This window comes from Heptranchias perlo, chromosome 2, assembly GCF_035084215.1.
Source record: "Heptranchias perlo isolate sHepPer1 chromosome 2, sHepPer1.hap1, whole genome shotgun sequence".
Taxonomy (NCBI): Eukaryota; Metazoa; Chordata; class Chondrichthyes; order Hexanchiformes; family Hexanchidae; genus Heptranchias; species Heptranchias perlo.
Window position 1 is genome coordinate 170,102,546 of NC_090326.1, and position 12,498 is coordinate 170,115,043.

Consider the following 12,498-nt stretch of genomic DNA (forward strand, 5'->3'; position numbering starts at 1 on the left):
TCTAAGTGCCCTGTTACCACTTCCTTAATAATGGATTCCAGCATTTTCCTGACGACCGATGTCAGGCTAACTGGCCTGTAGTTCCCTGTTTTCTCTCTCCCTCCCTTCTTGAATAGCGGGGTAACATTTGCTACCTTCCAATCCACTGGGACCGTTCTAGAATCTAGGGAATTTTGGAATATCACAACCAATGCATCCACTATCCCTGCAACCACTTCTTTTAGAACATTTGGATGTAGGCCATCTGGTCCAGGGGATTTATCGGCTTTTGGTCCCATTAATTTCCCCAGTACTTTTTCTTTACACTAATTACTTTAAGTTCCTCACTCTCATTAGACCCTTGGTTCCCCACTATTGTATGCTTTCATGTCGTCTACTGTGAAGGCAGATACAAAATATTTGTTTAACGTCTCTGCTATTTCTATATTCCCCGTTATAAATTCCCTGTCTCGGCCTCTAAGGGACCCACTTTTACTTTCGCTTGTCTCTTCCTTTTCACATACTTGTAGAAGCTCTTACAATCTGTTTTTATATTTCTTGCTAGTTTACTCTCATATTCTATTTTCTCCCTATTTATCAATTTCTTGGTCATCCTTTGCTGATTTCTAAAACCCTCCCAATCCTCAGGCTTACTACTCTTTTTGGCAACATTGTAAGCCTCTTTTAATCTAATACTATCCTTAATTTCTCGAGTTAGCCATGGGTGGGTCACTTTTCCCCTGGAGTTTTTATTCAAGGGAATGTATATTCGTTTAGAATTATGAATTATTAAATGTTCGCCATTGCTTATCTGCAGTCATATCTTTTAATCTAATTTCCCAATCTACCTTAGCCAACAAACCCCCTCATATGTACATAATTGGCTTTGTTTAAATTTAAGACCCTAGTTTTGAAGTTAATACATCACTCTCAAACTCAATATGAAATTCTATCATATTATGATCACTCTTCCCCAGAGGATCCTGAACTATATGATTAGTAATTAACCCCGTCTCATTACACAATACTAGATTTATTTGAGGGTGTTTTGCCTTCACACCTCTATTTATTTCACATGCCGCTCACTCCGTGTGATTATGAATCTCCTGATACCAGTCCTAAAATTACCTTTCACTGGTTTGAACCCGCGTCCCCTTGTTCTAATCCTGGCTGTGAAACACGTTGGGAGGTCCCAAGGTCGGGCAAGGCTCTATATAAATGCAAGTCCTTTCTTTCTTTTACCTTTCAACCTACAGCTCAGTGCGAAATGCTGCAGGAACTTGGCCGTGAGCCCGCAGGCCTGGAGTTTGAGCGTGCTCAGTACGGGGCAGGATTTGATGAGCGAGGCAATGAACTGAGAGCTGCTGCTGCCCAAGGGATTGAGGCTCAGGTTCAACTCCTCCAGGCTCTGAAACACAAAACAAACATTCGAGAATACATGCATCCAACTCTTTTAATATTAAACTATTAAAAAGTCCTCTGCACTCTTCCTGCTCCCTGCAGCTGCACTGCGTTGAAATCAAGGCCGACTCCTTCTCTAACTCACTCCTCGGCCCCCAAAACTCAGGAACCCCCTTCCTACAGGCATTAAAAACCCAAGCCTGGTGTCATCTATACATTGTTTCCTGATTTACCTCGTCTTCTAATACACAGAAGTTACAATGTGGAAACAAGCCTTTTGCAGGTACGGTGGTTGTTCTGTTACTGGACCAGTGATCCAGAGAACGGGTGTTCAAATCCCACTGTGGCAGTTTGAGAATTTGAATTCAGTTTAATCAAAAACTAGAAATAAAAATCTGGTCGCAGTAAAAGTGACCGTGAAGCTGTCGGATTGTCGGAAAAACCCAACTGGTTCACTAATGTCCTTTCGGGAAGGAAACCTGCCGTCCTTACCCGGTCCGGGCCTATATGTGACTCCAGTCCCACACCGACGTGGTTGACTCTTAACTGCCCTCTGAAGCGAGCCACACAGTTGTATCAAAACTGCTACCAGCGGTTCAAGAAGGCCCATCGCCACCTTCTCAGGGGGCAACTGGAGACGGGCAATAAATGCCGGCCTGGCCAGTGACGCCCACATCCCGAGAATAAATAAAACTCAAGTTTAAAAAAAAAACGGGAAATAAATAGCTGGTGTGAGTAAAAGTGACGATTAGTCGTGGCAGTGACACACGCAGGGGGGGGCAGCCGGAGGGAAATCGGGACCTTTCAGGCCTCACTATTAAGTTCAACCCACTTGGAGAGGAAAGAGTGAATCTCTGATATTCTCACAGACTTCCTGAGATTTAATGGGCACATATCCAATCAGGGTATGGGAAATGTGAGCTGCACAAACTTGGTTTGTATTCCCTGGAATTTAGACAGTTTTTTTTTATTCGTTCATGGGATGTGGGCGTCGCTGGCGAGGCCGGCATTTATTGCCCATCCCTAATTGCCCTTGAGAAGGTGGTGGTGAGCTGCCTTCTTGAACCGCTGCAGTCTGTGTGGTGACAGTTCTCCCACAGTGCTGTTAGGAAGGGAGTTCCAGGATTTTGACCCAGCGATGATGAAGGAACGGCGATATATTTCCAAGTCGGGATGGTGTGTGACTTGGAGGGGAACGTGCAGGTGGTGTTGTTCCCATGCGCCTGCTGCCCTTGTCCTTCTAGGTGGTAGAGATTGCGGGTTTGGGAGGTGCTGTCGAAGAAGCCTTGGCGAGTTGCTGCAGTGCATCCTGTGGATGGTACACACTGCAGCCACAGTGCGCCGGTGGTGAAGGGAGTGAATGTTTAGGGTGGTGGATGGGGTGCCAATCAAGCGGGCTGCTTTATCTTGGATGGTGTCGAGCTTCTTGAGTGTTGTTGGAGCTGCACTCATCCAGGCAAGTGGAGAGTATTCCATCACACTCCTGACTTGTGCCTTGTAGATGGTGGAAAGGCTTTGGGGAGTCAGGAGGTGAGTCACTCGCCACAGAATACCCAGCCTCTGACCTGCTCTCGTAGCCACAGTATTTATATGGCTGGTCCAGTTAAGTTTCTGGTCAATGGTGACCCCCAGGATGTTGATGGTGGGGGATTCGGCGATGGTAATGCCGTTGAATGTCAAGGGGAGGTGGTTAGACTCTCTCTTGTTGGAGATGGTCATTGCCTGGCACTTATCTGGCGCGAATGTTACTTGCCACTTATCAGCCCAAGCCTGGATGTTGTCCAGGTCTTGCTGCATGCAGGCTTGGACTGCTTCATTATCTGAGGGGTTGCGAATGGAACTGAACACTGTGCAGTCATCAGCGAACATCCCCATTTCTGACCTTATGATGGAGGGAAGGTCATTGATGAAGCAGCTGAAGATGGTTGGGCCTAGGACACTGCCCTGAGGAACTCCTGCAGCAATGCCCTGGGGCTGAGATGATTGGCCTCCAACAACCACTACCATCTTCCTTTGTGCTAGGTATGACTCCAGCCACTGGAGAGTTTTCTCCCCGATTCCCATTGACTTCAATTTTACTCGGGCTCCTTGGTGCCACACTCGGTCAAATGCTGCCTTGATGTCAAGGGCAGTCACTCTCACCTCACCTCTGGAATTCAGCTCTTTTGTCCATGTTTGGACCAAGGCTGTAATGAGGTCTGGAGCCGAGTGGTCCTGGCGGAACCCAAACTGAGCATCGGTGAGCAGGTTATTGGTGAGTAAGTGCCGCTTGATAGCACTGTCGACGACACCTTCCATCACTTTGCTGATGATTGAGAGTAGACTGATGGGGCGGTAATTGGCCGGATTGGATTTGTCCTGCTTTTTGTGGACAGGACATACCTGGGCAATTTTCCACATTGTCGGGTGGATGCCAGTGTTGTAGCTGTACTGAAACAGCTTGGCTAGAGGCGCAGCTAGTTCTGGAGCACAAGTCTTCAGCACTACAGCCGGGATGTTGTCGGGGCCCATAGCCTTTGCTGTCGAAGAAGCCTTGGCGAGTTGCTGGAGTGCATCCTGAGGTGTTTGACCCGATAGAGGGATTTGATAAGGTGGACAGACTATTTCCTCTGGTTGGGAGAGTCCAGAACAAGGGGTCAGAACCTTAAAATTAGAGCTCGGCCGTTCAGGGGTGAAATCAGGAAGCACTTCTTCACACAAAGGGGAGTGGAAATCTGGAACTCTCTCCCCCAAATGGCTGTGGATACTGGGGGTCAATTGAAGCTTTTAAAACTGAGATCCTTGGATTTTTGTTGGGTATCGAGGGACATGGAGCAAAGGCGGGAAAATGGAGCTGAGGTCCAGATCAGCCCTGATCTGATTGAATGGGGGAACAGACTCGATGGGCTGAATGGCCTCCTCCTGTTCCTATGTGGGCACCAGTTATGATCCAATTATCGGTCACTACTCAAACCTGAAAGGGGGATTCCCCGGAGAGTCTCAAGAGGTCGCACAGCTTCTCCAGGCCTTCGTGTGTGATCTGATTGGAGGAGAGGTCGAGCAGGGTCAGGTTGGGCATGGTCGCCAGGCTGGCCAGCAGTTCGTCCATGGCGGCATCGCCAAGGCGGTTGGTGGAGAGGCGGAGCTCGCTGGTGGCGGTCTGTAGCTTGAGCGCCTGCAGGATGGGGGTCATCTGCTCCTTGTTCAAGGAGAGTGCGGATAAATCGATCACCGGTCCTTTCTCCTGTAGTTGGAGGATCTTTGAGATGGAAGGGTCCTTAGCTGAGGAAAATCAAACACAATGGCACGGTTATAGCATCAATCTGCACTGTCCTGTCTTTTTAAAACTTCATTCTTGGAATGTGGGCGTCGCTGGCGAGGCCGGCATTTATTGCCCATCCCTAATTGCCCTTGAGAAGGTGGTGGTGAGCCGCCTCCTTGAACCGCTGCAGTCCGTGTGGTGAAGGTTCTCCCACAGTGCTGTTAGGAAGGGAGTTCCAGGATTTTGACCCAGCGACGATGAAGGAACGGCGATATATTTCCAAGTCGGGGTGGTGTGTGACTTGGAGGGGAACGTGCAGGTGGTGTTGTTCCCATGCGCCTGCTGCCCTTGTCCTTCTAGGTGGTAGAGGTCACGGGTTTGGGAGGGAGTTGCTGTTGAGGTAACTTTGGTGATTTGCTGTAGTACATCCTGTAGATCGTACACACTGTAGTCACTCCTCACCCTGTGTTATCCTGTGTGTAACACACGCCCCACCCTGTGTTATCCTGTGTGTAACACACTCCTCACCCTGTGTTATCCTGTGTGTAACACACGCCCCACCCTGTGTTATCCTGTGTGTAACACACTCACCACCCTGTGTTATCCTGTGTGTAACACACTCACCACCCTGTGTTATCCTGTGTGTAACACACTCACCACCCTGTGTTATCCTGTGTGTAACACACGCCCCACCCTGTGTTATCCTGTGTGTAACACACTCCTCACCTTGTGTTATCCTGTGTGTAACACACTCCCCACCCTGTGTTATCCTGTGTGTAACACACGCCCCACCCTGTGTTATCCTGTGTGTAACACACTCCCCACCCTGTGTTATCCTGTGTGTAACACACTCCTCACCCTGTGTTATCCTGTGTGTAACACACTCCCCACCCTGTGTTATCCTGTGTGTAACACACTCCTCACCCTGTGTTATCCTGTGTGTAACACACTCCTCACCCTGTGTTATCCTGTGTGTAACACACTCGTATTATTCCTGTGTATTCGGAGTCGATGTCCTTACCCAGTTCCAGGTTGTGACAGGCCTCCTTGTATCTCTCTGAGAGTGGGGGCAGGTCCCATGACTGTACCTCACCCAGGACCTGAAAAACATCCAACAGACCCTTCAATATGTTCATCTCCTAATGGAACAGGAAACCCCATTCATAACAGGAGATGCTGCATCCCTTTAAAACACACAGCGCACGGGCTCTGTAAATCTGGGACTGTCAGTCCTCCCGCATTCAGTGGGAGACCGATGTCCAGGAACACAATCTCCCACTTTAGGATTGCAATCTCATCTAATTTCCAGTAATTCCTACATTACAACAGTGACTACACTCCAAAAACTACTTCATTGACTGTAAAACGCTTTGGGGCGTCCGGAGGTCGTGAAAGGCGCCAAAGAAATGCAAATTCTTTCTGTCTTCTTTCTTTCTTTCTTTCACAAGTTCTTCCTCCCTCCCTCCCTTTCGCCCTCTTTACCTCCCTTCCACCCTCCCTCCCTCCCTCCCTTCCTTCCGCCCTTCTGTCCTCCCTCCCTTCTGCCTGTCCTCCCTCCCTCCCTTCCACCCACGCTCCCTCCCTCCCTCCCTCCCTCCCCGATACGAATCAGCTCCTTGGGGAGGGGGGTGGATGAAAGAAAGAAGTGGTGAATGAAGAGGCAGAGGCCCCGGGGACTCACCTCCTCGTTACTCTGGAGAACGTGGACAATCAGGTCTCGTGGAGAGAGGAGCGCTCCGTGGCTGCTCAGGGACAACCGTGGTCTCGGGCCGCACAGCTGCTCATACCTTCCCGCGGCCTCGTCCGCCAGCCAGGAGACGCTGCACGCGTCGGACTCACTGAAACCAAACACAGAGCTCAGAGACTGCGCGACGTCCTCCCTTAACTCTTCAATTTCCACACTCGTTCAAACTGAACGGCAGGGTTCAATCCTCCAGTCAGGGGTCAGTTAAAAGCCCTGAGCAGTGACAGACAGACACATCCACCCACCTGTGAGGAACAGGAATGAGGAAGAGCTTGTCTTTGACCTGGACCCTCACTCGAATCGGAGAAGGCAGAGCTGAGGAGGAGGGGGAGGAAGAGGATGCTGCTGTGCGTTGAACGCTGGGCTGCGAACAAAAGGAAAAGGACTTTGTTATATTTCAAGACAAAGGAAAAAAAAATGCTCCATTTTTGCTGGTTGGTTGGTTTTTACATTGGATTGCGTAGGTGCCCGGATGGCTCAGTGGGTGGATGCACTGCCCAGCGTTGGATCAGGAAGATCCCAAGGTTTGATCCCTGGTCTGGTCTGTGCTGGTCTGGCCTGTGCTGGTCTGGTCTGGCCTGTGCTGGTCTGGCCTGTGCTGGTCTGGCCTGGTCTGTGCTGGTCTGGCCTGTGCTGGTCTGGTCTGGTCTGGCCTGTGCTGGTCTGGTCTGGCCTGTGCTGGTCTGGTCTGGCCTGTGCTGGTCTGGTCTGTGCTGGTCTGGCCTGTGCTGGTCTGGCCTGTGCTGGTCTAGCCTGGTCTGTGCTGGTCTGGCCTGTGCTGGTCTGGCCTGGTCTGTGCTGGTCTGGCCTGTGCTGGTCTGGCCTGGTCTGTGCTGGTCTGGTCTGTGCTGGTCTGGCCTGTGCTGGTCTGGTCTGGTCTGTGCTGGTCTGGCCTGTGCTGGTCTGGCCTGGTCTGTGCTGGTCTGGCCTGTGCTGGTCTGGTCTGGTCTGTGCTGGTCTGGCCTGTGCTGGTGGTAGGGAGGCTACAATTGGTCTCAAGGCCCCCTGGTCTATGGAATGGTCGAGGGCCAGAATCAAGGTGGGCGGCGATGCCCCCCACAGTCGAACAGCCGCCCGCCTCAGTCCACAATAAGCAATGGCCGCTTAGCCGTGACACCAGAGGGTGGCTGGTTCCTGTTGGACTAGCAAGAGTTAGCAAGCGACTTCAGGATGTGGGGGGAAGAGAGAAGATCGGAAACACCTATTTTGGCATTCCTGGCCTTTCTCCTATCCGGTGTCACGTCCCATCTTCCAGTCCTAGAACGATGGTGCCACCTTCCCAGGCCTCTTCCAAACTCAGTCTGCCATCAGCAACCTGGCAGCACACAAGAGGCGCCTGGGTCCGCACTCCTTGTGAGAATCCCTACGTGGTCAGTTTTCGGTAAAATATTAAGATGCCTACGTGGCAAAGAAGCAGAATGCAAAATGGATAGAAAGGGTTAATTAGTTAGTAACTGAGATTGGTGCAGGTGGCCTGGCCTCCTGCTGGGCCATATGTTTGCGTAGTCAGCAGGTTTGCATGGTCTTATCAATGTAGAGTCTTTGATGTGATTCAAGGACTGGTCTGAATGTCTCCATGTTTATGGCAGATCAATATAGGGAACGAGCTTAGCCAAAGTTGAAAGACATTCCAGGTTGGGAGATAAGGAACAGAAGGAACAGGGAAGAACATTCCAAATTGGAAGGTGAGGAAGTATCCCCTTTGATGTCTAATAGCAGCATGATCAGCACATGGATTATCTATGATTGGCCGGAAATAATGTAACCTCGCATGGCAACCTATGCCCGGCTTATGATTGGTGTTGACTCTTGTGTTAATGATGTTCCAACCCCTATCAATCTGTATAAAGGTATGAGTTTTTGTCTTTGTCTTTGTCTCCTTATTCTGTTAGAATCGTTCGGATTCTCTCAGGAATCTGAATTGAAGCTACAGACTAAGACCTGCTATTAAAGTTGTGTTGAACTTTAAAATGTATTCGACTTCAGTTTTTACTGAACCAGACTGAGGGGAAAGAATCCGGATCGTCATTTGTGCACGGTGTCCCCTCCGATAACAACAACTTGCATTTATTAAGCGCCTCGGGGCTTCACAGGGTGCAAATCAGACAAAATACGACACCGAGTCACATAGGAAAAGGAGGGAGGGATTCAGCCCCTCGAGCCTGTTCCACCATTCAATTGGATCAAGGCTGATCGATATCTCCACCGACCCACCTTGGTTCCGTAACCCTTGACACTCTCAATGCACATAAGGAGATATTAGGACAGGTGACCAAATACTTGGTCAAAGTGGTAGGATTTAAGGAGCGTCTTAAAGGAGGAGAGAGAGGCGGAGAGGTTTAGGGAGGGAATTCCAGAGTTTAGGGCCCAGGTGGCTGAAGGCACGGCCGCCAATGGTGGAGCGATTAAAATCGGGGATACGCAAGAGGCCAGAATTGGAGGAGGGCAGAGATCTCGGAGGGTTGTAGGGCTGGAGGAGGTTACAGAGATAGGGAGGGGGTGAGGCCATGGAGGGATTTGAAAACAAGGATGAGAATTTTAAAATCGAGGTGTTCCCGGACCGAGCTGGAAGGAATCGTCAGGGGAAGCGACCCATCCTCGCACACTTACACTTTGCCATTCTGTGACACATTGTGGGTGAAACTTATCTCGGGCGACCGCGAATCAGCCGCCTGTTTTATACTCCGCCCATTGGAAAAGAAAATAAGGCGGGTGTAAATCGGGCGGGTGTAAATCTGGGAGGGTGTAAATCGGACGGGTGTAAATCGGGTGGGTGTAAATCGGGCAGGGTGTAAATCTGGGAGGGTGTAAATCGGACGGGTGTAAATCAGACGGGTGTAAATCGGACAGGGTGTAAATCTGGGAGGGTGTAAATCGGACGGGTGTAAATCGGGCGGTGTAAATCGGGCAGGGGAGTAAATCGGACTGGGTGTAAATCGGACAGGCTGTAAATCTGACAGGGGAGTAAATCGGACGGGTGTAAATCAGACTGGTGTAAATCGGACAGGGGAGTAAATCGGACGGGGTGTAAATCGGACAGGCTGTAAATCTGACGGGAGTAAATCGGACGGGGGTGTAAATCGGACAGGGTGTAAATCGGACGGGTGTAAATCGGACAGGGTGTAAATCGGACAGGGGAGTAAATTGGACAGGTGTAAATCGGACAGGGGAGTAAATCGGACAGGGTGTAAATCGGACAGGGTGTAAATCGGACAGGGGAGTAAATCGGACAGGGGTGTAAATCGGACGGGGGAGTAAATCGGACGGGGGTGTAAATCGGACGGGTGTAAATCGGACAGGTGTAAATCAGTCTGCTGATTTGTCACTGCCCTGAATCACAGAACCTTCGTGGCCTGAAATGAGGGTAGACGCTGTGACCTACTGGGCACGCTCCTCAGATGCTATTCTTGCAAGGGGAAGTCATGTCTGACAAATTTGCTTGAGTTCTTTGAGGATATAACGTATAGGGTGGATAAAGGGGAACCAGTGGACATAGTGTATTTGGACTTCCAGAAGGCATTCGACAAGGTGCCACATAAAAGATTATTACTTAAGATAAAGAATCACTGGATTGGGGGTAATATTCTGGCATGGGTGGAGGATTGGTTATCTAACAGGAAGCAGAGAGTTGGGATAAATGGTTCATTCTCGGACTGGCAACCTGTAGCCAGTGGTGTTCCACAGGGGTCGGTGCTGGGTCCCCAACTCTTTACAATCTATATTAACGATTTGGAGGAGGGGACCGAGTGTAACATATCAAAGTTTGCAGATGATACAAAGATGGGAGGGAAAGTAGAGAGTGAGGAGGACATAAAAAACCTACAAGGGGATATATATATTTTTTTTATTATTCGTTCACGGGATGTGGGCGTCGCTGGCAAGGCCGGCATTTATTGCCCATCCCTAATTGCCCTCGAGAAGGTGGTGGTGAGCCGCCTTCTTGAACCGCTGCAGTCCGTGTGGTGACGGTTCTCCCACAGTGCTGTTAGGAAGGGAGTTCCAGGATTTTGACCCAGCGACAATGAAGGAACGGCGATATATTTCCAAGTCGGGATGGTGTGTGACTTGGAGGGGAACGTGCAGGTGGTGTTGTTCCCATGCGCCTGCTGCCCTTGTCCTTCTAGGTGGTAGAGGTCGCGGGTTTGGGAGGTGCTGTCGAAGGAGCCTTGGCGAGTTGCTGCAGTGCATCCTGTGGATGGTGCACACTGTAGCCACAGTGCGCCGGTGGTGAAGGGAGTGAATGTTTAGGGTGGTGGATGGGGTGCCAATCAAGCGGGCTGCTTTATCTTGGATGGTGTCGAGCTTCTTGAGTGTTGTTGGAGCTGCACTCATCCAGGCAAGTGGAGAGTATTCCATCACACTCCTGACTTGTGCCTTGTAGATGGTGGAAAGGCTTTGGGGAGTCAGGAGGTGAGTCACTCGCCACAGAATACCCAGCCTTTGACCTGCTCTCGTAGCCACAGTATTTATATGGCTGGTCCAGTTAAGTTTCTGGTCAATGGTGACCCCCAGGATGTTGATGGTGGGGGATTCGGCGATGGTAATGCCGTTGAATGTCAAGGGGAGGTGGTTAGACTCTCTCTTGTTGGAGATGGTCATTGCCTGGCACTTATCTGGCGCGAATGTTACTTGCCACTTATCAGCCCAAGCCTGGATGTTGTCCAGGTCTTGCTGCATGCAGGCTTGGACTGCTTCATTATCTGAGGGGTTGCGAATGGAACTGAACACTGTGCAGTCATCAGTGAACATCCCCATTTCTGACCTTATGATGGAGGGAAGGTCATTGATGAAGCAGCTGAAGATCGTTGGGCCTAGGACACGGCCCTGAGGAACTCCTGCAGCAATGTCCTGGGGCTGAGATGATTGGCCTCCAACAACCACTACCATCTTCCTTTGTGCTAGGTATGACTCCAGCCACTGGAGAGTTTTCCCCCTGATTCCCATTGACTTCAATTTTACTAGGGCTCCTTGGTGCCACACTTGGTCAAATGCTGCCTTGATGTCAAGGGCAGTCACTCTCACCTCACCTCTGGAATTCAGCTCTTTTGTCCATGTTTGGACCAAGGCTGTAATGAGGTCTGGAGCCGAGTGGTCCTGGCGGAACCCAAACTGAGCATCGGTGAGCAGGTTATTGGTGAGTAAGTGCCGCTTGATAGCACTGTCGACGACACCTTCCATCACTTTGCTGATGATTGAGAGTGGACTGATGGGGCGGTAATTGGCCGGATTGGATTTGTCCTGCTTTTTCTGGACAGGACATACCTGGGCAATTTTCCACATTGTCGGGTAGATGCCAGTGTTGTAGCTGTACTGGAACAGCTTGGCTAGAGGCGCGGCTAGTTCTGGAGCACAAGTCTTCAGCACTACAGCTGGGATGTTGTCGGGGCCCATAGCCTTTGCTGTATCCAGTGCACTCAGCCGTTTCTTGATATCACGTGGAGTGAATCGAATTGGCTGAAGACTGGCTTCTGTGATGGTGGGGATATCGGGAGGAGGCTGAGATGGATCATCCACTCGGCACTTCTGGCTGAAGATGGTTGCAAACGCTTCAGCCTTGTCTTTTGCACTCACGTGCTGGACTCCGCCATCATTGAGGATGGGAATGTTTGCAGAGCCTCCTCCTCCCGTTAGTTGTTTAATTGTCCACCACCATTCACGACTGGATGTGGCAGGACTGCAGAGCTTTGATCTGATCCGTTGGTTGTGGAATCGCTTAGCTCTGTCTATAGCATGTTGCTTCCGCTGTTTAGCATGCATGTAATCCTGAGTTGTAGCTTCACCAGGTTGGCACCTCATTTTTAGGTACGCCTGGTGCTGCTCCTGGCATGCTCTTCTACACTCCTCATTGAACCAGGGTTGATCCCCTGGCTTGTTGGTAATGGTAGAGTGAGGAATATGCCGGGCCATGAGGTTACAGATTGTGCTGGAATACAATTCTGCTGCTGCTGGCCCACAGCGCCTCATGGATGCCCAGTTTTGAGCTGCTAGATCTGTTCTGAATCTATCCCATTTAGCACGGTGGTAGTGCCACACAACACGTTGGATGGTGTCCTCAGTGCGAAGACGGGATTTCATCTCCACGAGGACTGTGCGGTGGTCACTCCTACCAATACTGTCATGGACAGATGCATTT

The 12,498-nt window shown here is 50.3% G+C and overlaps 1 protein-coding gene across 3 annotated transcripts in view; it reads right to left on the minus strand.

Moving 5' to 3' along the window:
* LOC137300009 (tonsoku-like protein) overlaps positions 1-12,498 on the minus strand; it is a 343,926-nt gene that overhangs the window by 18,666 nt on the left and 312,762 nt on the right. For all 3 annotated transcript variants that reach the window (XM_067969102.1, XM_067969095.1, XM_067969111.1), the window contains 5 exons: positions 6,611-6,729; positions 6,303-6,459; positions 5,643-5,721; positions 4,334-4,641; positions 1,222-1,387 (listed from right to left, as the gene is read on the minus strand). In XM_067969102.1, the coding sequence (XP_067825203.1) occupies positions 1,222-1,387; positions 4,334-4,641; positions 5,643-5,721; positions 6,303-6,459; positions 6,611-6,729 (829 nt within the window). The remainder of the gene's footprint in view (positions 1-1,221; positions 1,388-4,333; positions 4,642-5,642; positions 5,722-6,302; positions 6,460-6,610; positions 6,730-12,498) is intronic.